At 37.0% G+C, this 22463-nt stretch overlaps 1 protein-coding gene across 9 annotated transcripts in view; it reads right to left on the bottom strand.

Moving 5' to 3' along the window:
- syne1b (spectrin repeat containing, nuclear envelope 1b) overlaps positions 1-22463 on the bottom strand; it is a 102196-nt gene that overhangs the window by 64162 nt on the left and 15571 nt on the right. For 8 of the 9 annotated variants that reach the window (XM_026286576.1, XM_026286583.1, XM_026286581.1 and 5 more), the window contains 38 exons: positions 21869-21961; positions 21596-21774; positions 21280-21476; positions 20291-20400; positions 19250-19282; positions 18938-19045; positions 18636-18773; positions 18132-18296; positions 17935-18047; positions 16408-16576; positions 16205-16301; positions 14737-14939; positions 14489-14653; positions 14142-14294; positions 13146-13289; positions 12889-13056; positions 12075-12233; positions 11650-11814; positions 11394-11528; positions 10382-10540; positions 10086-10294; positions 8940-9048; positions 8692-8856; positions 7484-7651; positions 7226-7402; positions 6962-7102; positions 6478-6638; positions 6208-6358; positions 5473-5700; positions 5298-5396; positions 5027-5214; positions 4812-4935; positions 4390-4556; positions 3580-3733; positions 1541-2166; positions 1283-1462; positions 339-489; positions 83-241 (listed from right to left, as the gene is read on the bottom strand). In XM_026286576.1, the coding sequence (XP_026142361.1) occupies positions 83-241; positions 339-489; positions 1283-1462; positions 1541-2166; positions 3580-3733; positions 4390-4556; positions 4812-4935; positions 5027-5214; positions 5298-5396; positions 5473-5700; positions 6208-6358; positions 6478-6638; positions 6962-7102; positions 7226-7402; positions 7484-7651; positions 8692-8856; positions 8940-9048; positions 10086-10294; positions 10382-10540; positions 11394-11528; positions 11650-11814; positions 12075-12233; positions 12889-13056; positions 13146-13289; positions 14142-14294; positions 14489-14653; positions 14737-14939; positions 16205-16301; positions 16408-16576; positions 17935-18047; positions 18132-18296; positions 18636-18773; positions 18938-19045; positions 19250-19282; positions 20291-20400; positions 21280-21476; positions 21596-21774; positions 21869-21961 (6210 nt within the window). The remainder of the gene's footprint in view (positions 1-82; positions 242-338; positions 490-1282; positions 1463-1540; positions 2167-3579; positions 3734-4389; positions 4557-4811; positions 4936-5026; positions 5215-5297; positions 5397-5472; positions 5701-6207; positions 6359-6477; positions 6639-6961; positions 7103-7225; positions 7403-7483; positions 7652-8691; positions 8857-8939; positions 9049-10085; positions 10295-10381; positions 10541-11393; positions 11529-11649; positions 11815-12074; positions 12234-12888; positions 13057-13145; positions 13290-14141; positions 14295-14488; positions 14654-14736; positions 14940-16204; positions 16302-16407; positions 16577-17934; positions 18048-18131; positions 18297-18635; positions 18774-18937; positions 19046-19249; positions 19283-20290; positions 20401-21279; positions 21477-21595; positions 21775-21868; positions 21962-22463) is intronic. The other variant, XM_026286577.1, reaches the window with a different exon arrangement.

Here is a 22463-nt window from a genome sequence, read left to right as displayed (position 1 = left end):
TGTGGATATGAAGAATAATGGCTCTGTTATATGAGTTTTAATTTTTTTGAAGACTCAATAATTGTCCTTCGGATAAACTCACATCTAACCACTGGTCCACAGTGGCATCTATTTCTGTCTTCACGATCTGGGTGTCGCAATCAGGGATCTTGTTTAATTCACTTAAAAGCTTCTTTCCTTTACTTGAAAATTGCTCTAGTACATCCTGGTTACTGGCCATCTCTGCTTTAACAGCTTCATGCTACAGAAAAGGAAAACCACACATTTAAGTTTATCATTGTTAGTAGAAGTTAGTAACTCTATTAACAGCTATTGCAAAATAGATTGTCAAGTTTTACCTTCAACAGGGATCTTCGTGTATCCTCTTGGTCCTTCAGGACAGCTTTAATGTCGGCTATAGCATCAGCACTCTCCAATATTGTGTTTATTGAAGACTTTAAGCTCTGGTAGTCCTTCATGAGCTCTACCAAAATGCTGCTCTGCTCTTGCCTGGGACAAAAACATGCAAAATTGTTAGTTAGACACTAAAAATCTGCACTTTGACATAACTAAAATATGGAAAATTAAATTGATACCCGGAGGAAGTGATGCTCAAACTTTTAGACCAAGTTGCAAACCATGATTGATTAAATCAGACCATTCAAGAGCCATAAAGATAACTTGTTGCTACTAAAGATGTATGCTTTTAATGAAACATTACATGCAACTGTATGTTCTCCATAAAGATCCATCACATTGTTACTACATTACTGAATGAATAAGTCGAAAAGCTAAATAAATGTTTAATTTAGTTTAATTTCATTTCAAAATTTAAAAGGGGCCACTCATGCTCCACAATGTAATCATGTAACCACTAAAGGTTTAAAAAAATAATAATAATTATATATATATATATATATATATATATATATATATATATATATATATATATATATATATATATATATATATATAAAGATAATAAAATAAAAAAAATAAAAAACATAAAGCTAAAATGGGAATAAAGTTTAATCTAATTTAATTTCTAGAAGAAAAAAAATATGACTAAAAGGGAAAATTGTCTACTACCAACAAAGCTGAAATCTAATATCTAAAATAGGGAGGACTAAATGTAAAAGTTATAATCTTAGTTAATAATTCTCCATTGACATATCAATCAACCATTAATATGAATACTGTGTAGCCATGAACATTATCTTACACTTAAAGTAATTTATATTTTTAATCATCTCACTACGAAGTGGAACAAATCCAGTATAAGAGCCTGTTACTAGCGGCTCACCTTTCAGTAATGAGTTTCTTGGTGTCTTCCCAGGTGGTCTGAAGGAGGTTAATTTCCCTCAGTACTTCTCCACCCAGCTCTGCGTCTCTCTGAGCCAGCTGTTGACCTTTGTCCCCGAGCCACTGCTCCTCGTGCTGGTGTGACTGCAGCTCATCTTCCAGCTGATTGAAGAACCGAAGCCTAAAAACATCACAAATTCAATAAGCAGCCCAACAGATATGAATTAGAAACAGTCCTGTTGAAAAGAGTAAGCCATACCTCTGCTGTAGAGTAAGCACATTGGGCTCTTTCAGGCCCTGTTTATCTGCTCTCTCCTCAATATCCTCTACCGTTTTGAGCAGCTGCTCTTTACGGTGTCTGAACGAGCTCCAAAGAGCACCGAGAGCCTCAGCTTCACTCTGTTTGGAGCCCAGTAGGTTCCTCACAGCGTCCAGCTCCACGCTCAAAGAGTCGGCCAATGAGCGACACGAGGATCGAGTGTCCTTTCCATTCATCAGGTGGAGATGAGCCTTACAGAGACTGCCATCCAGATTCACAGCAAGCGTTTCAAGGCGACTAATATCAGGAACGATAGCTTCGAGTTCTTTCTGCAGCTCGTCCACCCGGCTTTTATCCCAACTCCCAGCGCTCTCCACGGTCTGTCTGAGGCCCTGAAGGACGCCGGCCGCCACACTATGGGTGTGTAAGAAGGCCTCTAGCTTCTCCAGACTCTCGCCTCGTAGTTCAACCAGCTGATGTGCCTCCATGTACGGCTGCAAGGAGCTCTCCCACCTTCCCTGAAGCTGTTGGACCTCAGCCGGCTCACAAACATCACACAAGGCCTTAGTTTCCTGCTGGAGACTCTGTCTTATAACACTTTGCTTCAGCAGATCATCTCTCCTCTCCTGGTGGGAATGATTATAAAACAATACTGCCTTGTAAAACTGCCAATTTCTCTTCCTGCAGGTAGGTAACATACTCTGTTCTTCTCATTTTATATTTAATATGGTTCTCAATTTAACACATTAAGCTATATATTACTTTGTCAGGTTTAGCTATTCAAAAGTAAAACTAAATATGATGTCTAAGTTGAATTTTTTGTGAAACAATTAAGATGGATTACCTTGGTTAAAAACCTTTTTTAAAGTAATAATAGAAAAAAACAAGTTCCTCAAATTGATAGATGTACTTTCTCTGGCACAATAATGAATTTTTGAATTTCTCATCAAATACTCATAAATGCAATCATTTTCAAAACATCCGGACGACTGTATTAAAACACTGAATTTGATTGAAATTCACATTATTTACATAAAACTACCTTTTAAAAGTTTCGGGTTCATAAGATTTTTGTGATTTACAAAGAAATCTATGAGGATGCACAATATTGGATTTTGCCGATATCCGATATGCCGATATTTTAAACTCATTTTGCCGATAGCCGATACTGATATATTTCCTTTTGTTTCAAAACAAAACCAAGTCTCTCAAGTATCATGCTTGTGATTAATTTTTTTTTTATTCATGTAAGCTATACAGTAGCTTCTGACCTTTAACTCAAAACATACTTATAATTTATTATCAATTACTGCTTTATTTAATCAGAAACACAGTCTAAATGTTGTGTTTTTTTACTTTCATTTCATTAGAAGTAGGCCAACAGCACCCCGTACAGAATTATTTAAAGCTCTTTACCGAACGGGTGTTAAAACCCAGGGGAGGCTGTCGCTGCTGCCATTGCACGTGCTATTTTACTGTTTACTATCACAGACCAAATTCTCATTCTGTACGTGATTTCTCAGTTTAAATGCAGTGACCTAAATCAGTGAATCTAATCATCATTCAGGCAAAACTTTGCTTCAATTATGAGCTACATGTTGATGTGATCTAACCTCTAGCACACCCTGAGCTAATGTGAGTTAATGTATTCCTCTTAATGGCAACACATATCGGCATAATTTTTCATATTGGGTCAATGCCGAAATTTACATTTTGCTATATTATCAGTCTGATAATATCGTGCATCGCTAAAATCTATTATTCTCATCAAGGCTGCAATTATTTGATAAAAACTACAGTAAAATCAGTGATAGTGATTTGTTTTTTCTTTTTTAAATAACTGTTTTCTATTTGAATATATTTTAAAATGACATTTATTTCTGTGATGGCAAAGCAGCTACTATACATGAGTGATTATTGTCTATATTGCAACATAAACATGGGTGAATCAAAAAACATTTCTATAATTGTCACTTTTTAGTTTCAACATACCAGTTACATACCACGCACTGAATGGAGGCTCTCATAATGGAACGTACCTTGATGTCACTGGTGAAAGGTTGAAGATCAGTGATATCAACATGCGAAAATGAATGTAAAGAAGAGAGGAAAGACTCTCCCCATTTGAAGAACTTCTGCAGGGCTTGATCAAACTGCTCCACCCGAGAAAGGTGCTCCTGAAGCACTTGGATTCTGGGATGAAGGGTTTGATGAACAGTACTATGTTAGACATAATGCAAAGTTTATCACTCCTTCCACCCAGACCATTCATGAAATTTAAGCCACAATCATACATAAGCACATTAACATACTGATCCAGCCTCATGAACAACAGCCTGATTTACAGTATGCCAGCACATGGAAGTTGGATAATCATAACAGAGGCCATTTATTTATAAGAGTATCAAAAGTACAACAGCAAAAAAAAAAAAAAAACTACAACTATTTTTGATGCAAGAAACCTAAAGATGGCCTCTTTAAACAAATACAACCTGAATAAATTGACTCATTAACTTTATACATAGCAGCTAACAGCTGATTTACATTGATATTTTCTATATATCACATATCACTTCCAGCTACAAAATATATATCTATATTATATATATTTCATGCATACTTTATATATAATAATATAGAAAAATTGCTTTCAAACTCCTCACCTCTAGATTCTATATAATACATAGATATCAGTTAGCAGTTGATTTACCTCAATATTTTTTGATAGTATCAACAGTACAATATAAAAAAAAACAGCTGTCAGAAAGTTTAATTACAACTATTTTTGATGCAAGAAACCTAAAGATGGCCTCTTTAAACAAATGCAGCTTATGCTTCATATGACTGACCTTTGAGGTATAGCTGTGGTCTGACACATCCATCTCTTCTCGAGCTGTTCACGGTCTTCTTTGAGTGTTTTCACACGTTCATCTGATGCAGTGGTGTAAAGTGTTGGTGTTTGGGCCACTAGACTGTTGTAAACCGACTCCAAAGACTGAAGTTCACTCTGAAGGTGCTTGAAAAGAAGTTTAAGAAACAATATGAAATTGAAATAATTAACTTCTGATATTAAATATCCCGGCCATTTCCAATATAGCATAAACAATAATTGTAGGTCTATTTTTCACAATTCACTTAAATCCAAATGGATAAAACCAAGCCTGTAATTCATGATTTCTGGCTAAATATTCAGTTTCACACAGAAATGTGTCACATTACAGATCGTAAGATACACTGTGAATGTTGTTTCATGCTTTATTTAATTTATTACTTTCAGTTCCAGCAGTTCTCCATCCAGCTTTAGTTTATCGATCGAGAGGAACTGAGAGTCAGGGCTGGTTATGGATTCACATCTCTCCAGGCATGACTGCAGGGCAGACCGATCCTTTTCATACCTGAAATAGACAAATTAATCAAGAGATTTAAACCAATTTAAATGTTTTTTACTAATTTGATAGTATATACCAACAGAGACAGCAAACATACTTTTGCCAGTGTGACAGAAGGCTCTCCATTTGGTTCTGTTTCTCCTTGGCCTGTTTTAAACACTGCTCGTAACTTTGCTGCAGGGCGGCCACGGCTCTCTCGGCCTTCTCTCTCTCGCTGAGCCTGCGGGTGCCAGCAGACAGGGACAGCAGGGTGGCCTTCAGCTTCTCCAGGGACTGGAACATATCCTGAAAACCAAACCAATCACTTATTCAAGCTGAACTGGTGCAAATAAATGAGTATGATGTATCACGCAGTGATCATACTGTACCATGTGACTCTGTAGAGTTTTGTAGGTCTCGGATGAAGACACGCAGGAGGTGACAGGGCTGTCAAGTTTCTTCTGGATATCTTCAACCTCTGATTGCACCTTTTAAAATAATGCAATGTCATTAGAGAACATAAGACTTCAGTAAGATTGCAGTAAACCGCATGTTTAAACGTACCTGTTGAAGGTTGGCATTGAACTTCGTCTGGTGGGAGGAGCTTTCCTCCAACTGTCCATTCAGGTGTTCCACGCTCTCCTTAAGCTCCTCCCAGTATCTGCCAATCTGAGTGAGACGGGCTTTGATTCGTGCAGATTCGCCTGATGACACAAACTGGACCAGCGCTTGAGATTTCTCCTCCAGATTGGACAGGACCTGTGACCTCTCCGGCAGACCTTCTCTGATTGTCTGTCCATCAGAATATAAGAGACAGAATGCTTCAACTTCAGCGAGAGTTTATACAGAAAATTGCATTTTATTGAAATAGTTTGATAAAGTATTTTAAAAAATACTATAAGCATAATATAAGCTTTTCAGTTTAAAAACGGAGGGCCACACCTATGCATGCAACTTAACACATTCAATAAAATTAGTGGATATTAAATTACAAGCAACAATTAAATGTTTAGTAACATTAACTGACAAGATATGCAATTATAAATATTAAAGATATTAAAAAAAAATCTAAAAATACTCAACAAAAAAAAACAATTATAAAATAATATAACAAAATTATTATACATACAGTCAGGTTTGTTGAAGTTATGAAAAAAAATGAATGATGTAAAATATATAGAACATTTTCAATTTAACAAATAGTTTTTTATAAATTAGAAAAGTTTTTAAATAAATACAGAAGCCATGTAGTCATTTCAAACATTTTACATGATTTTAAAAATGTATTTATTTTCACACCTTTACTGTACAGATCTGCTGGTCCAAAGCTGTGCTGGAGGTTTTCAAGGCATCCATTTCTCTTTCTCTCTCCGTTATCCATGTGGAAAATGCTTCAAACTCAGTCCCAAAAGTATCCCACTGGTCTTTCATCCCCTCCAAAGTCTTCACACTGAAAAATGACATACAGTTGTAATCAAATTCAGATTCATAATGAATTCACAGATAATGTTTAATGCATTTGTCTAAATAATCCTAGCGTAGAATCTGTGAAATAAAGTAGGGTATTACTCTCGCTTGAGTCCAGTCTCGACTTTGTCCACTTGTTCACTCAGAGCACGTGCTTGATCCTGGAGGAGAGAGTGATTTTTGGGGCCCAGTTGGATCTCTGCAGCCCTCTTGAGAAGAGTGTTCACCTGTCTGGCCTCGGTTTCACACTGTTTCAGGAGATCCTGCAGGAACAATAGCAAACGATGATGTCAAAATGTCCATTGCATTGTTTTGTTTGTTTTTGTGAAGCAGAATAAACCAAATGATTTCAAAACAAAAGCCTGTAGATCTTTAGCTTTTATGCTGTTTACAGTTGAGTGTATATTAGCTATTTTACAATGGCTTGTAATGAGGCTCATTAAGTCTATGCCCAGAGCAGATTTTCTTATGAGGATTTTGGTTGCAAAAGCTCTTGCAGCTCTTCTGTTTTCAAAATAAAGACGCTCATGTTTAATTTAAGGTGACTCATTACACCGAGCCCTTGGAGATCAAGTGTTATTCTCACCTTGGTCTGCTCCAGCTCTGTGCTGAGACTGTCTGGACTGCTGAAGTTCATCTCTCTCTCTGTGACCGATCGCACTTTACCCACAAACTCCCTCACTGCTGCCTGCTGACCCTCAAACTCCTGCCAAGCAGCTAAAGTCACCTGACAACAGAGATGGACATTGTTTCAAAGCCAGAAAATATTTGATCTGCTTAATAACAAAACAAAATAAAAAAAATAAATGAATCAACGTGAAACTGCAATATATAAATTAATACACTAAACCTCCAGATTCTGTTCCTGTGACTCTGTGCTTTGATCCATTTTGCTCAAGGTAGCCTCTAGTTTCTGCAGGTCTTCCTGTAGGCTCTCCTCCAGACCCTCCTCTACCTGCAGCTGCTTTCCACGGTTTATCTGCTCTTGCATTTCCTTCCTCTTCAGCCGGAGGCGCTTGAGCTGTTGCTGCACATTAGAAAAGCACATGAATGTGTTAGATATACATATGATGAATCAGGGTTGTGATTCGTTCAGTGAGGGTGGCACCTGATGAAGCAGCAGCAGTTGTTGGGCTTCTCTGACGGACTCAGAGTCCAGAATCTTGCTGGTGTCTGACTGCAGCTCCTGCTGACCCTGTGTCAACTCCTCCAGAGTAGTCTTCACCTCCTCTCTGAACTGCACACAGTCGCTCACCGCCAGCACCACCTTCTCTGACTATAACAACACACACACACAATCTGTTTGAAAGCATCGGTAACACTTTAGAATAGGTAACGCATGTTAACTATTAACTACAACACTTCTCTCAATAAATTCTTAATTTGCTACTTATTAATAGTTTGTAAGGTAGTTGTTAGGTTTAGGTATTGGGTAAGATTAGGGATGTCGAACAAGGTCAAGTAGAATAAGGCATTAATATGTTCTTAATTGGCACTAATACATAGCTAATAATCTAGTAATATGCATGCTAATAAGCAAATAATAGGTATTACCTATTCTAAAGTGTTACCAAAGCGTCATAACACTGGAAAGACTTTCAAGTCAAGACACAGTAGCAAAAACATCCAGTTTAATTCTAAAACGGTGGAAAATTGTCATGTAAGTCTGAACCCAAAATTAGAAACCATTATGAGTGGGTAATAGGGCAAATGCTGGCAAAACTACATAATCTTAACAAAAAGTTTTTTTAGTCCAAAGAAAATACTTGAATAAATTGACTCATTCACTTTATACATAGCAGCTAACAGCTGATTTACATTGATATTTTCTATATATAACATGCCACCTCCTGCTACAAAATATATATCTATATTATATATATTTCATGTATACTTTGTATATTATAATATAGAAAAATTACTTTCAAAATCCTCACCTTTAGGTTCTATATAATATATAGATATCAGTTGGCAGCTGATTTACTTTGATATTTTGGTAACACTTCAGAATATGTAACACTTATTATTTGCTTATTAGCATGCATATTACTGGAATATTAGCCATGTATTAGTGCTAATTAAGAACATATTAATGCCTTATTCTACTTGACCTTATTCTACATCCCTAATCTTACCCAATACCTAAACCTAACGACTACCTAACTAACTATTAATAACTAGCAAATTAAGAAATTATTGAGAGAAATGTCATAGTTAATAGTTAACAAGTGTTACCTATGCTAAAGTGTTACCGATATTTTCCAAATGGCAGATGATTCATTTAAATAAATAATTTTAATGAGTAATGAGTCTTACCTCAGAAAGGGATGTGAGGAGACCCTTAAAGTCACAGGAGAGTTTGCTGAGAGCAGCTCCCTGTCTCTGAGTGTCACTCTCTGTGCAGACCTCTATCAGAGCGGCCAAACGTGTCTTCAGCCAGCTCACATTCCCCTCCTGCAGCTCAGCATCGTTTCTCAGACTCTGCAAACCATGAAGGGGCGATCAATCAAGATTTCACACAGCTGTCACATTCAGTTTCTGTCCACTTCATCTTTGTTTCTCACCTCAATAGTGGATTTGACCTCTCCAAGCTTGCCGGGGTCTCCAGCTCTGTTTCGCAGAAGCCTGAGTTGACTTTCCTTCGATGCAACCCAGGCGGAGAGATCAGAGAACCTGCAAGCACACACAAATCAAATGATATTGTCAATGTCAATATTCTATAAATTAAAATTGATTGATATCAGCAGTGATTTCACATGCAACAGATAATACAATATTTAAATCACATTTGTGACACTGGACCACAAAACCAGTCACAAGGTAAAAACAACTGAAATTGAGATTTGTTGGGATAGGACAATATTTGGCCGAGATAGATATACTATTTGAAATATATATATATATATATATATATATATATATATATATATATATATATATATATATATATATATATATATATATATATATATATATATATATATATATATTCGGTAGGAAGTTTAAAAAATATCTTCATGAAACATGATCTTTACTTAATTTGCTAATGATTTTTGCCATAAATGAAAAAAAATATGATTTGACCCATTTGACCCATACAATGTATTTTTGTCTGTTGCTAAAATATACCCCAGAGACTTAAGACTGCTTTTGTGCTCCAAGGCCACATTTATGTATATAGCAATTTATACAATACAGATTTTTTTAAGCAGCTTCACATTAATACACAAGAAGACAACAGCAACACTGCACTAAAATCCATCAATTACTGAACAAATACAATTTCAACAGCTCGAAAATGACAACAGTGTCATTATATAGCTCAATTTAGTTACATTTTGATTCAATTTAGATCAGTAACAGAGGGAATGTTGCAAATAGTTATGAAGCGAATACAATTGAACAGTAAAGCAGCTTGACAGAAGGCAATTAAGTCTTTATTCAGCTCAGGTCTGTTCTATGTTGATTCAGTTCAGTTCAATAATTGTGCAATCATGAAATGAGCTTAACTGAGCTAAAAACAGCTTTACGAAAGACAATCGAGTGATTATTCTGCTCAAATTCATTCAATATTGATTCAATTCGATTCAAACTGTAGATTTTTCTAAAAATAAATATTCTTATCCGAATGTGCAGTTAAATAGATAATATCACTGAATATTAATTTTTCAACCAATTAAAATTCAATATTCAAAGGCCCAAAGGTTCACCTGGTATTAAACTCCTTCCACTTGTCCGGGTGCTGCATAAGTTTCTGATGTGTGCTGTCAATATCCTCTCTGACTTCTGCAAACGCTGTCCTGGCGTTCTCTAAAGTTTGCCGGGCTTGTTCGCTCTCCGGAAGCTTCGAGCACAGCTCCTCCATATGCTGTAAGCGCTTCTCACAAAGAGCCTGTGGACCCTTTTCCTTAAAAAACATCTACAGAAAAATATCCAATATAAGTCTTGCCTGTTTCGAAGGTCAGAAAGAGTGCTTCTAGAGGGGTGTAATGCTGGTGGCTCTCACCCTGTGCTCTTTGATTAACCTCTCGCTGCCCATGCTGGGAAGACTGCGGTTCTCACGGGACAGTTCAGCCTGACACTCCTGCACCGAAGCCATCAGACGACTCTTCTCCAGCTCCACCTTCAGATGCAGCAGGTGAGAGGGAATCTCTGTTTGGACATCCTGCAGAAAACACGCATTTTCATATTGTGGGTGCAGTTCAATGCAACTTGCAAAGTATTTAATTACTTAAAAATGGCAGGTTTTGCATCAGTTTCCATTTGTTAACCCCTTTAATTGATAAAAGCACACATTTACATCCCAATTACATTATAGAGTAGGTATATATACATATGTGTGTGTGTGTGTGTGTGTGTATACTGTACATACACAGTATATATATATATATATATATATATATATATATATATATATATATATATATATATATATATACATATGTATATATATATATATATATATATATATATATATATATATATATATGTATATATATATATATATATATATATATATGTATATATATATATATATATATATATATATATATATATATATATATATATATATATGAAGTAACAGAATATAGTGCAATCCTTGAAATGTAATTAGATGTTTTATTTTATCTTTGTTTGCTTCTTTATATACTTACATTCATTCCTTAATTTTGAAGTAGACTCTAATGTTAATAATAGTTCAGCATTTATTTACTTATTTATTTACTTATATCATTATATATATACAAATATTTGTAAAATTAAGTGCTTATGTACTGTTGCTGTTCTGTAACAACATAAATTAAAAACATACATGAACAGTCAAAACAATACCAATTTATAACAATAATAATAATATGATCAACTTAAAAAAAAATATTCCTATTATTATAAAAAATTTAAGTGAATAATTTAGTAACAACAACTAAAAACAGATTTTTTTTTAAATAGAATTATTAGTAAACTTTTGAGATGTTATAGAAATGGTTTGTATTGTGAGCTGAGTCAGAAATGCTGACCTTCCACTGTTTGTGCAGTTTCCTGACTGTTTCCTGCAGATTCTGCTGTTCTTGTTCTGGTAGTATATCTGTGAGTTCATCGCAGGCTTTCAGAAAGGCATTGAGGACTCTCTGATCCAGCTGCCCAAAGAACTCCTGCAGGACATTCAATAGAAATGTTATGAAATCATTTCTTTCTGGAGACCGAATAAAGATCAAACTCTGCTTTCGGCCTATTTGCAAGCACTAGAATAGACGGTGGGGTTTCATTTCTCACAGTGTGTTTTTTCAGAAGGTCCTCTGGGTTTCCTCTCTCAGTCATGCAGCTGTGAGCTACTTTCAGAACCTTCTCCAGCTCCACACGAGACTCCTCAAATCTCTTCATCAGGCTGCTGTTTGCCTCCACATGCCTCTTCCATTCTGTGGTTTCTTTTACCATGCCCTTTTTGAGATAGAACATACAGTACAACAATGGACATTTATAAAAGAAAATTCACAAAGTGTTTCTCCAAAACTACAATGAGACCCAATGGATTCTGCCTAATTCTCCTGATTCTCAGATCGTTGTTCTTCTGTATCTGCTCTAAAGTTTCAGAAGGGACCTCAACTGTGCTCTGATTTACCAAGATACCATAGTTTGCATTCTTTAGTCATAGATTTTAACATCAAACATGCATTATGACATGAGGTTGCTCCTCCCACCTGTGAAGAGGCCTGGAGCTCTGCGATCCTCCTCTCTAGCAGTGACGTGTCCAGGTGTTTTAGGTTCTTGCTGGTGTCCAGTGATTTCAGAATGATCTGATGGTTTTTATCAATCACTGACAGACACTTTTTACAGCTCTGCTGATAGGTCACCAGCTCCTGATGATTGTGTGAACAGAGAAAATACAAAGAGAGAGGATTAATGGCAAATACATTTGTTAAGATTGTGTGCTCATAAAACCTTTTTAAAAACTATTTTTTGGACAAAAACTATTGGACAATTTTCATCATACCCTAAAATATTTGGACTCCTGAGTAAACATTTTGACTGGATACAAACGTTAAGCAAAAACATTTTTTTAATTACATAGAAGAATTTTAACCAGTGTAATTTAGAGATACTATTATAGTTTTTATTAATATTTAGAATTCATTTTTTTAATAAATGCCTTGGCTGAAATTGTTTTCTATATATGTATTTTAAAAACAAATAGAGTTTAAAGTATCTGTGCGTGTGTGTGTGTGTATGTGTGTATATATATATATATATATATATATATATATATATATATATATATATATATATATATATATATATATATATATATTTTTTTTTTTTTTTTTAAGTTAACATTTATTTTATCTCAAGTTATTTCATGGCTTTAGTTTTAGTTAACTTCTGTATTTCAGAATTGAATGATATATTATACTATAATGCTTTTAAAAATCATAATTCATGGAGCTAACATTATTATAACCCTAAAATCTCATTGTCACGCCACCTTTGAGTTCAAAGCCATAGTCCTTTAGTCACCTGACACTTCTGCTTGAAGTCTCCTGGAGCCTCGGAGTCCCGGGAGGAAGTGATGCGACTCGCCTTCTCCAGCGACTGGTAGAAGCCAGTGATATGTTTCTCCATCTCCTCTAAAGGAGGCAGCATGGCCTGGGAGTCCCTCAGCAGGGGCAGAGCTCTTTCTCTGATCTGAACATTGAGACATTGAGGTCATAATGTGAGACGGTGAGATTACGGTTTAATGTGGCAGTTCATGGGAGAAGATACAGGACAGGCACCTTGCTGAGCTCATCCTTGATGTTTGTCATGGTAGCCAGCATTTGAGCGACCTCCTCCTCAGTGAGGTCTTTGGTCAGCTGCTGCGCATTACGTGTGGCCGTCTTGTACGCCGCCTCCATGAACGGCACCTTGTGCTTGATGTCCTGTGATAAATGAGTTTTATATAATCTCTAGCTGATACATCAATAAACATCATATTTTTGGATAACTGCATAAATTCACATATTACAGTATGCACACACTACCATTCAAAAATGTGTTGTCTGCAAGATTTTTCTTTAAGGAAATTAATTTAAACAACAAGGATGCATGAAATATTTACATTTATAATGTTACAAATGATTTCTGTTTTTGAAAATGCTGTTCTAATTAAAAAAATAAGGAAAATAATGAATATTTATCATGCATTCCACAAAAAGATTAAGCAGCACAACTGTTTTCAACGTTGATAATAATAAAAATTATTATTCTTGTGCAGCAAATCAGCATATTAGAATGATTTCTGAATGATCGTGACACTAAAGACAGAAAATTCAGCTTTGCATCACAGGAATAAATTACACCTTAAAATGTAGTCAATAGAAAAAAGAAAACTACTTCAAATGTAAATAGTACTTCACAATTTTATTGTTTTAACTATATATTTTGAATGATTAAAAATGCAGCATTGATGCACATAAGAGGAGTATTTCAAAAACATAAAAATAAACCTTGTCAACCACTTGCATATTATTGCTCTTTTCTTTTTTTTGATTGCTTCTATGGTCATCATTTTTACGTTTTTTAGGATAAAAGCATCTGCTAAATGACTAAATGTAAAAGTAAAAACAATTGTTTCAACTCCAAACATTTGAATGGTAGTCTGTCAAGTCAGTCAATAAAGTAAACTGGTCAAAACTGGTGGAAATTCAAGAAAGTGAAAAAAGTGGTCTATGCTGCGACTGACCAATCAGTATCAAGTATTCCAGAGAACCAGCTTTGTGAACTCTGATTACCTCAACGTCTTGTAGATATGTCCGTATGTTCAGAAATGAAACTTGAACTGGAGTGTTCATCCTCTCGTTGGACGAGTCAATAAATGCCTTTAAAGCTTCGATCCCATCGTCATAATCTTTTCTCAGTTTGTCCACTTCATCTGCTCTCACATACTAAGAAACAAGATATCATCAGAATTATGTTTACACCAATATGAATACTGACATCATTTCATAAAAGGTACAGATGCAACAGACTGTCAGTAAGGGAAACAAAATTATGACTGTGTTGGGTGAAAGAAACCCCTGACTTGAGGGATAAAAACAAAATGCTTGATGTGTAGTGTAGAATAAGTCACATGTCTTACATGTTTGACTTTGACAAACAGCTCTCTCCATCTGCCGTTGAGAAGCAGCAACTGCTGTTTCAGTTCTCGAGACACGGTCTCATCGCACGTCTCAATCAGGAAGTTTCCAGCATCATTCATGTCCATGTGCTGCTGAATCCAGTGTGGAAGATTCCGGAAAAACTCCTGCAGAAGAATTCACACTGTTTATACACAACAGTTTTCGATCAACAGCATTTCATCTGAACGTCTCAAACTGGTCAACGCACCCGTTTGTCGCTCTCTGACTGGTTGAGCATCTTCTCGGCGTCCTCCAGCCAGGCCTGCAGGCTGGCCACTGTGCTGCTGTATTTCTCCCAGTTGCAGATCACTTCCTCCAGCATGCTGCGGACGCTGCGCACCTCCACTGACAGGTTCTTCCACTGCGCCGTGGCCTCGCTCAGAAACTTATTCACCCCCTCTACCTCCTCGGCTGAAGGCAAATCACATTATGAATAACAGAGTCTCGCACACTAAAAACAAATGCATTTCTCAGTCTGATTTCCACACAAATCAATCCCTAGAGTCAGGAAGGTCCCAGTGTTGTGGATTAGACTACGCTAAGTGAACTGACAGAAGGGGTTAGCAGACGTGAAATCACTGTATTGTGATGTTCCACACATCAATCAAGAGCAACCATGTGATCTAAACACTCTTGTGAAAAATAAACATACTAAAATGTATTTGAAATACATTTATTTCATGCTAAGTATAACACAAATAGATTTGAATGTATATGTGCTTATTAAAAATAACCTGCAATGGTACTTTTGGTATACTAAACTGATATACTTAAAGTCTGCTAAATTATGAAAACTAATATTGTACTTTAATTGTGCTGAAGTCACGCTATATATATGTATATATATATGAAGTATATATATATATATATATGAAGTATATTTGGTTGTGCTAAAGTGGAACTATTGCAATTATACTTTAAGTGCACTTTAAATATCTTTTATTTAAAGACTGGTATTATTCATACAGGCCTCATTGAAATTGACATTAAAATACATTTTAGGCTTAATATTAAGAAATGTGCATTGTGCACAAATAGTACTCGAAATAAAGTTTAATTAATATTTATCAATAATCAATATGTCTCAATTGCGATATGTCAGTAAATATGTTAACACATTTGAACTATACTTAGAATGGAATAAATGTATTTTAAATGTTACTTTTCTACTAGGCAGTCAAAGAATAGGCTATATCTATTCTTTTTTAAATTGTATTTACTTTAACTTTTTTTGGGGGGGGGGGTATGTCTTGTATGCTACTTCTTTAATCAAAAATATATATTAGGACACAGTAATATTGTGAAATGTTATAATTTAAAATAACTGTTCTCTATGTGAATTTATGAATATATTTTATTTATCCCTCATTTCTTAAATTCATCCATTCTATATATTCAATACATTCGATGCATTCACCCAGAATATATTTAGTATATATCAAAGAATACCATCAGACTGAGCGTGTCAGATATAATATTCTAAGGAACAATATTACTCCACAGCACTAATGAAGGTTTCAAGGATGTGTGACAGAATGAGGCTGCCTGATCACAAACTAAGCAGTAGGCTCATTTCAGCTGCTAGAGTTCAGAAACGCTGCCAGGGAACGATTATAAAAAGCTGCATGAATCTCCAGCCTCAGGGGAATAATGCTTTAAAGTGCGATGTATCTTACCTGAAGCCCCAGATTTCAAGTAGGAGTCTGCAGCTTGTTTCAGAGTCTGGAACGTGGTTTCATATTGCTCAAAGAACTTATGGCCTTCGATGAACGCCTGTGTGTAAAAGAGGACAGTAATGGGAAGATGTTTCACAACATGTCAGATAAATCAGTTTTTATAAAGCAGATTAAGAGTTTATGAAATACGCTGGAGGACATACAATATAATTTTGCAGAAGAAGCTCCACTGAGTCCCGCCGGCCGTATTTAATGATCCAGGATTTGAGCTTTGACTCGGCCAGCATGAGAAACGCCATGAGACGGTACTTCAACTCCCAGAACTCAAACTTAATCAGATGGACGTGAGACGACGTGGACACGAAATTAAACCTGCGGAAACATGACATATTAGTAAATCTAGCAGTAACTCGTGGGGTTTGGGATTTTGAGCTTCTATAATTACAGTCTATAATGTCAATTTAAAATCATAATCTATTAATAAATGTTGCTGGTCTTATTCGGTTCTTCGAGTTCTGGGTGGTTGCTAGGGTGTTGCTATGTGGTTGCCAGGGGAGTTTCGGTTGGTTGCTAGGGTGTTGCTATGTGGTTGTCTGGGGAGTTCTGGATGGTTGCTAGGGCGTTGCTATGTGGATGTCTGGGGTGTTCTGGGTAGTTGCTAGGGCGTTGCTATGTGGTTGCCTGGAGTGTTCTGTGTGGTTGCTAGGGCGTTGCTATGTGGATGTCTGGGGAGTTCTGGGTGGTTGCTAGGGTGTTGCTATGTGGTTGTCTGGGGAATTCTGGGGGGTTGCTAGGGCGTTGCTATGTGGTTGTCTGGGGAGTTATGGGTGGTAGCAAGGGCGTTGCTATGTGGTTGTCTGGGGAGTTCTGGGTGGTTGCTAAGGCGTTGCTATGTGGTTGTCTGGGGAGCTCTGGATGGTTGCTAGGGCGTTGCTATGTGGTTACCTGGAGTGTCTTGGGTGGTTGCTAGGGTGTTGCTGTGTGGTTGCCTGGAGTGTTTTGGGTGGTTGCTAGGCGGTTGTCTGGGGAGTTCTGGGTGGTTGCTAAGGCGTTGCTATGTGGTTATCTGGGGGGCTCTGGATGGTTGCTAGGGCGTTGCTATGTGGTTATCTGGGGGGCTCTGGATGGTTGCTAGGGCGTTGCTATGTGGTTACCTGGAGTGTTTTGGGTGGTTGCTAGGGTGTTGCTGTGTGGTTGCCAGGGGAGCTCTGGATGGTTGCTAGGGCGTTGCTGTATGTTTGTTTGAGGCGTTCTGGGTCGTTGCTAGGGTGTTGCTATGTGGTTGCCAGAGGAGTTCTTGGTGGTTGCTAGGGTGTTGCTGTATGTTTTTTGAGGCATTCTGGGTGGTTGCTAGGGTGTTGCTATGTGGTTGCCTGGTGTGGTCTAGGTAGCTGCTAAATTGTTCTGTGGTGCGTTTCCCAAAAGCATCGTTATCTAACTATAGTCATTAGTTCCATTGTACACTATTGGTAACGACGGAACTTGCGACCATAGTTGTTGTTGGGAAAGCACCCCTGGATGGTTGCTTCATGTCTCAAGTCATTTGATGGCTCTAAATATGACTAAGTTTGTAATCTATTCAAGTCTATAGCAACAGTGCAGTTAATACTCTAAATTGCCATTGTTATGTATTTAATTGTACATAACATAACATACATTAAATGCATTGCAGTTGCAATTTCACGGCACCTTTAAACAGTTAAATGAAACTCAAGGTCATCAGATTTAACCTTTCTGCCATGTCCTGAAGCTGCTCTGGTGGAACCGGGACGCCGTTTACCGATCGGTCTCTGTGAATCTGTTGAAATGTCTGTCGGTGTCCTTCCAAATTCTTCAAAACCTCCTGCACAGACATTGTTTTTAATTTGAGCAGCACAGTAATCAGAGAAATTCCCTTAAGAAAGGGAAAAAAAGTTCTTGCACCTACCTTGTGCTGTTCCAGTTTTCTGTGGATGATGTTGGCCGTCTCTTCGTGGGCCTGTTGAATGGGTATGTCCTCTCTCAGGGAAAGTTCTGCCCGATGCAGCCAGGCTCCGATCACTCCCAGAGGTCCCGGCAAAGACTTATCCAGATGGATGTGCCAGTCTAAGAGCTGCGCAAGCCACATAAAAGCATCGCAAATATCAAAAGGAGAGATTTGCTTTGAAAGCTGTTTGCTGTCTGTGAGGACCCTTCAAGCTGTCAAGTGTCTGGCCAGATTGCAGTGTCCGCTCTGTGGACTCTTCTGTTCTATTAAACAAAACATTCTCTGTGTGTCTGTCCTCTTTCCTCAGTAATGAAGCCTGTATCTATGTTCTACGCTTCAATTCACACTTCATTACAGCTAATGACAGCTAGAGAAGCACAGCAGTAACAGTTCAGAGTAGAACTAAAACTATTAGACTAGAAGTAAAAACTATTTTCAAACATAATCAAATATACAATCACGCACCCTGACAGACACGTGATCCCAGGCCTGTTTGACCACGGCCTGGTCTACGGACAGTTTGCCATCCTTGTGCACCGGCTGCAGGAGAGACTCGATATGTTTCTTTCTCATCTCATACTGCACACGGTAACTCTTAAAAGCCTGCAGTCAAAGAAGAAGGATGGAGGAGAAATCATTACATCTGACCTGATAGCAAACTCACAACTCATATCTCATTTCATTTCAAATGTGAAAAGTTTAGCCAATCATAACAGAGCTAATTTGCATATTGCAATCTTAAAAGCAGCCTAAAGATCATGATTCACCTGATATTTGTCGGTGAGACTCTCTTCAGATCCCTGTGCACGCAGTATATCTCTCTCTAGCTGATCCAGCCAGACCTTCACCTCCCTCAGCACCTTGCGTTCCTCACGCTGTGCACATCAGACAGAAAGAAACAAAGATTTATCACTCGCTTAGCAGGTATTCAGCAAGAAACCCTTATAACAAGAACCCAGAGCAGGTAACACAGCAGTGTGAAACAATTCCAAAGAAGAATAAAGAAGATCTCCACTATTTTGTAGTTTGTTACACATAATACAGAGCTGTTATGGCCCTATGTATTAATATACACATACCTCAAGCATTAGCTCTATATCTTGTGGATCATACTGTCCAGGAAAGCAAAGGCACATCAAGAGATGCAAACACAACACAGTCAAGACGTTAGCAAGATCAAAGCCAGAGAAAGAGAGGAAACAAGCAGAGAGTATCCACCGCCGCCAGGCCATTCTCAGCAAACAGTGACATTTGTGTTACAACTGACTTTAGAAATAATTAATCATATAACTAACTAGATTTTAGTTTAGTCAAGTGTATACTGCTAAACAACATTTTTAAATAATTTGTTTTTATTAAAAAGATCTACCACGTTTTTTTTTTTAAACAAAAAGATTATGCTTCACTGCCTTTACGCAAATATCAATAAGTATAAATAAAAATATTTGTTGTTCATGCACTTTCATTGCATTTAACGAAAAATACATTTTAAGAAGTAAACAATGTGTGTGCAATTATGCTTTGCGACTAAAACTTCTTTATTTTTGCACAGATCTTTAACCCCAAATCCTTTTTGGACAAAATCGGTTTTGAATGAGCACAATCATTAGATATTAATATTATTTTCAATTATGAAATGTTATTTATTGATAAATACTCATTATATTTATCCATTATATTTTATGATAAGCATATGCATGTTTCTGCAATTTACTAAGTTACAATAACTATGTTGTAATAATGTTTCCGAAACTTTCTAGCACATATGGCATCGTTTCTTGAGAATGTCCCATGCACTAAATGAACCTCATGCAGACGAGACATAATCGACTCTTACCTGTAGAGCTGGGATAGAGAGAGCGAATGTAGGAATGGAACGAACCAGCTACGAATGCGTACGGCGAGTGATACATACAGAGAGACAGAGTGAGCACACAGAGCAATGCACCATGGGCGTGATTCTAGAGTAAAATGATTCTTGAATGGATCCCACATTGTGATGGACTACAGTAATGTTAGTGACTGATGAGGAAGCACTACAGCAGGGACTGCAGTAAATAACAACAGCAAGCGGCTAGTGTATTTTTAGCTTATACAAGAGCATAAGCACTAAAGCGTACCTCCTCTTGCTGTCCATCTGTCTCAGACTGGTGGGGATCTGGATAGTGCTTCAGGAACTGAGCTACGTATGTCATTATGGATTTCTCATCAGGCTTGTCCACATCCACATCTGCAATAAAACAAAGTTGTAGATTTGAACCACAAAATTTTAAATCCTTTGCACTATTTATGTATGTATCTATGCATGCATTTAATTTTTGTTTGAGTTTTACAGTGCATCATCAGGTGACTGTCACATTAGATGATCCACTGACCCGAAGAGCCAAATGAGGCTTTTTATAGCCTCTTCAAAGGGCTTCTTCCAGATCACACCATGATGATCTAGACTGATGACATGCTTGACCTACAAACTATAACAGCGTCTGTCTATAATGAGGCTTGATAATGATGGATCTCTAGTATAATTAAGAAGTGTCTATTCAAATCAGACTTGAACCAAATGAGTGGCTCTACAAAAGCACAACAGATCATTGACAGAATCTACATTATTAAGCACACAATATTAGGACTGGCGATACATTCATGGTATTAGGTGGTTATACCATACACAATACTTTTACTATAGTTATTATATTATTTCAATTTTTATTTTTATTTTACTGTAAATTAGTTTTGCTTTTTATATTTTCTATATACGTGTCTATATTTTTTTTATACATTTTAGTTTAAGTTTTAGTCAATGTACTACATCAAGTTAAATGAAATAAAAAAAGAGTAATGTTGCCTTGGCAGCCAGCTTTTTTAGATAATGTTGGCTTTATTTCAAGAATGTTTTTATGCTTTAAATGTATTATAGCATGGTACCTGTGTTGAAAGCAAAGGTCATTTAAAAGAATATCATTATATTAACTTTGCACATATCTAAAAAACATGTAATTCTCAAAGAACTATTTTCAAAGACCATGTTTACACAATTTTGTAAGTCGACATTAAGTCGACATCGCTTACCTCAAGGGAAATTAAAAAGTAAAATAAGCCGTATCCTTACCTTCAGGATCTAGTAAACGTGGTATTCCCAGTTCGTTCTCTGCCACGCTGAAGGCCTCTTCAAGGTTCTCCCGATTACTTCTTTTTCTCACAACGTCCATGTCCACAAGGTTTGGCCGAATGGCATGAATAACAGAATGGAAGGCCACACCACTGCGCCAACTAGGACCAAAGTCTTTAACTTCAATCCCAAGACGCCTCAAGAGAAGAAATAGCATCTCATTAGAAGATTAGGCCAGTTTCTATACACAGTTCTTGTTGGTTGACATATCCATTTCAAATGATACATTTAAACCCTCAATAGAGCTTGTATTTACTTGGTTGCTGTGCTCTGGACCCATCTGAGCAGGGCTTTTTTGGCATTGCCCTGAAACTTTGTCATCACTTTGCGTTTCATAGGTGGGCTTCCCGTCTCCGAGCTGGCCATGCTGTCCACCGAAGACGCACTGCTGGATAAAGCCTGAAGCGCTGGAAGATTACTGGTCAACTCCTCAATCTGCAAAAGTTCCAGGGACAGATCCTCACAACCCAGATACACACCGACCTATTACAGTTTTCCAGATCCTACTATCATAATTGGCAAACATTACCTGGAAATAGAGGATAATGGTCCATATCAGCCCCAATACGATGGACGGCCGCCCATCAGCAATGTCAGTGGCATTGATATTGACTAATTTGATCTGGAAAATAAATATTTCTCATGTTAGAAAGTCTAAATCATTTGAAAATATGAATGTAACAGACATTATCCACAGATCTGAGGTCAGTGCAAACAAGCCAGTCTGAACCAGCACTAGGAATCGTGCAGAATAACACCAGGAACGTGCATTAAGAAAACAAACAGGGTTTATTTTAACTTAACGCCGACTGGAATAAAAATCAGTAGCCAGACATATTCACTTCTTAGTGGATAAGCAAATATGAATGCACCGAGTATATGAGGAACATGTGAGTGAATAGAAAAAAGCAATTTGCTCATGGTCAGCCAGTCACGGACATCATAAGAGATGCTGTAGAAAAAACAAACTTTCTAAAAATAAGTGCGGCTCTTTCAGCCAGTAGCAGCTACAGCAGAGATCAGCAAATAATGGAGTTTTCACTGAATATGGTACGCATCATCAAAAAGCAGATATGCGTAACAAGAGGAGGTGTTTGTGAGAACTGTGACTAGGAGAAGTACTG

This window comes from Carassius auratus, chromosome 17 (genome assembly GCF_003368295.1).
Source record: "Carassius auratus strain Wakin chromosome 17, ASM336829v1, whole genome shotgun sequence".
In the NCBI taxonomy this organism is placed as follows: domain Eukaryota; kingdom Metazoa; phylum Chordata; class Actinopteri; order Cypriniformes; family Cyprinidae; genus Carassius; species Carassius auratus.
Note: the sequence above shows the minus strand (reverse complement) of the source record. Positions and strands in the feature narration are given on the sequence as shown.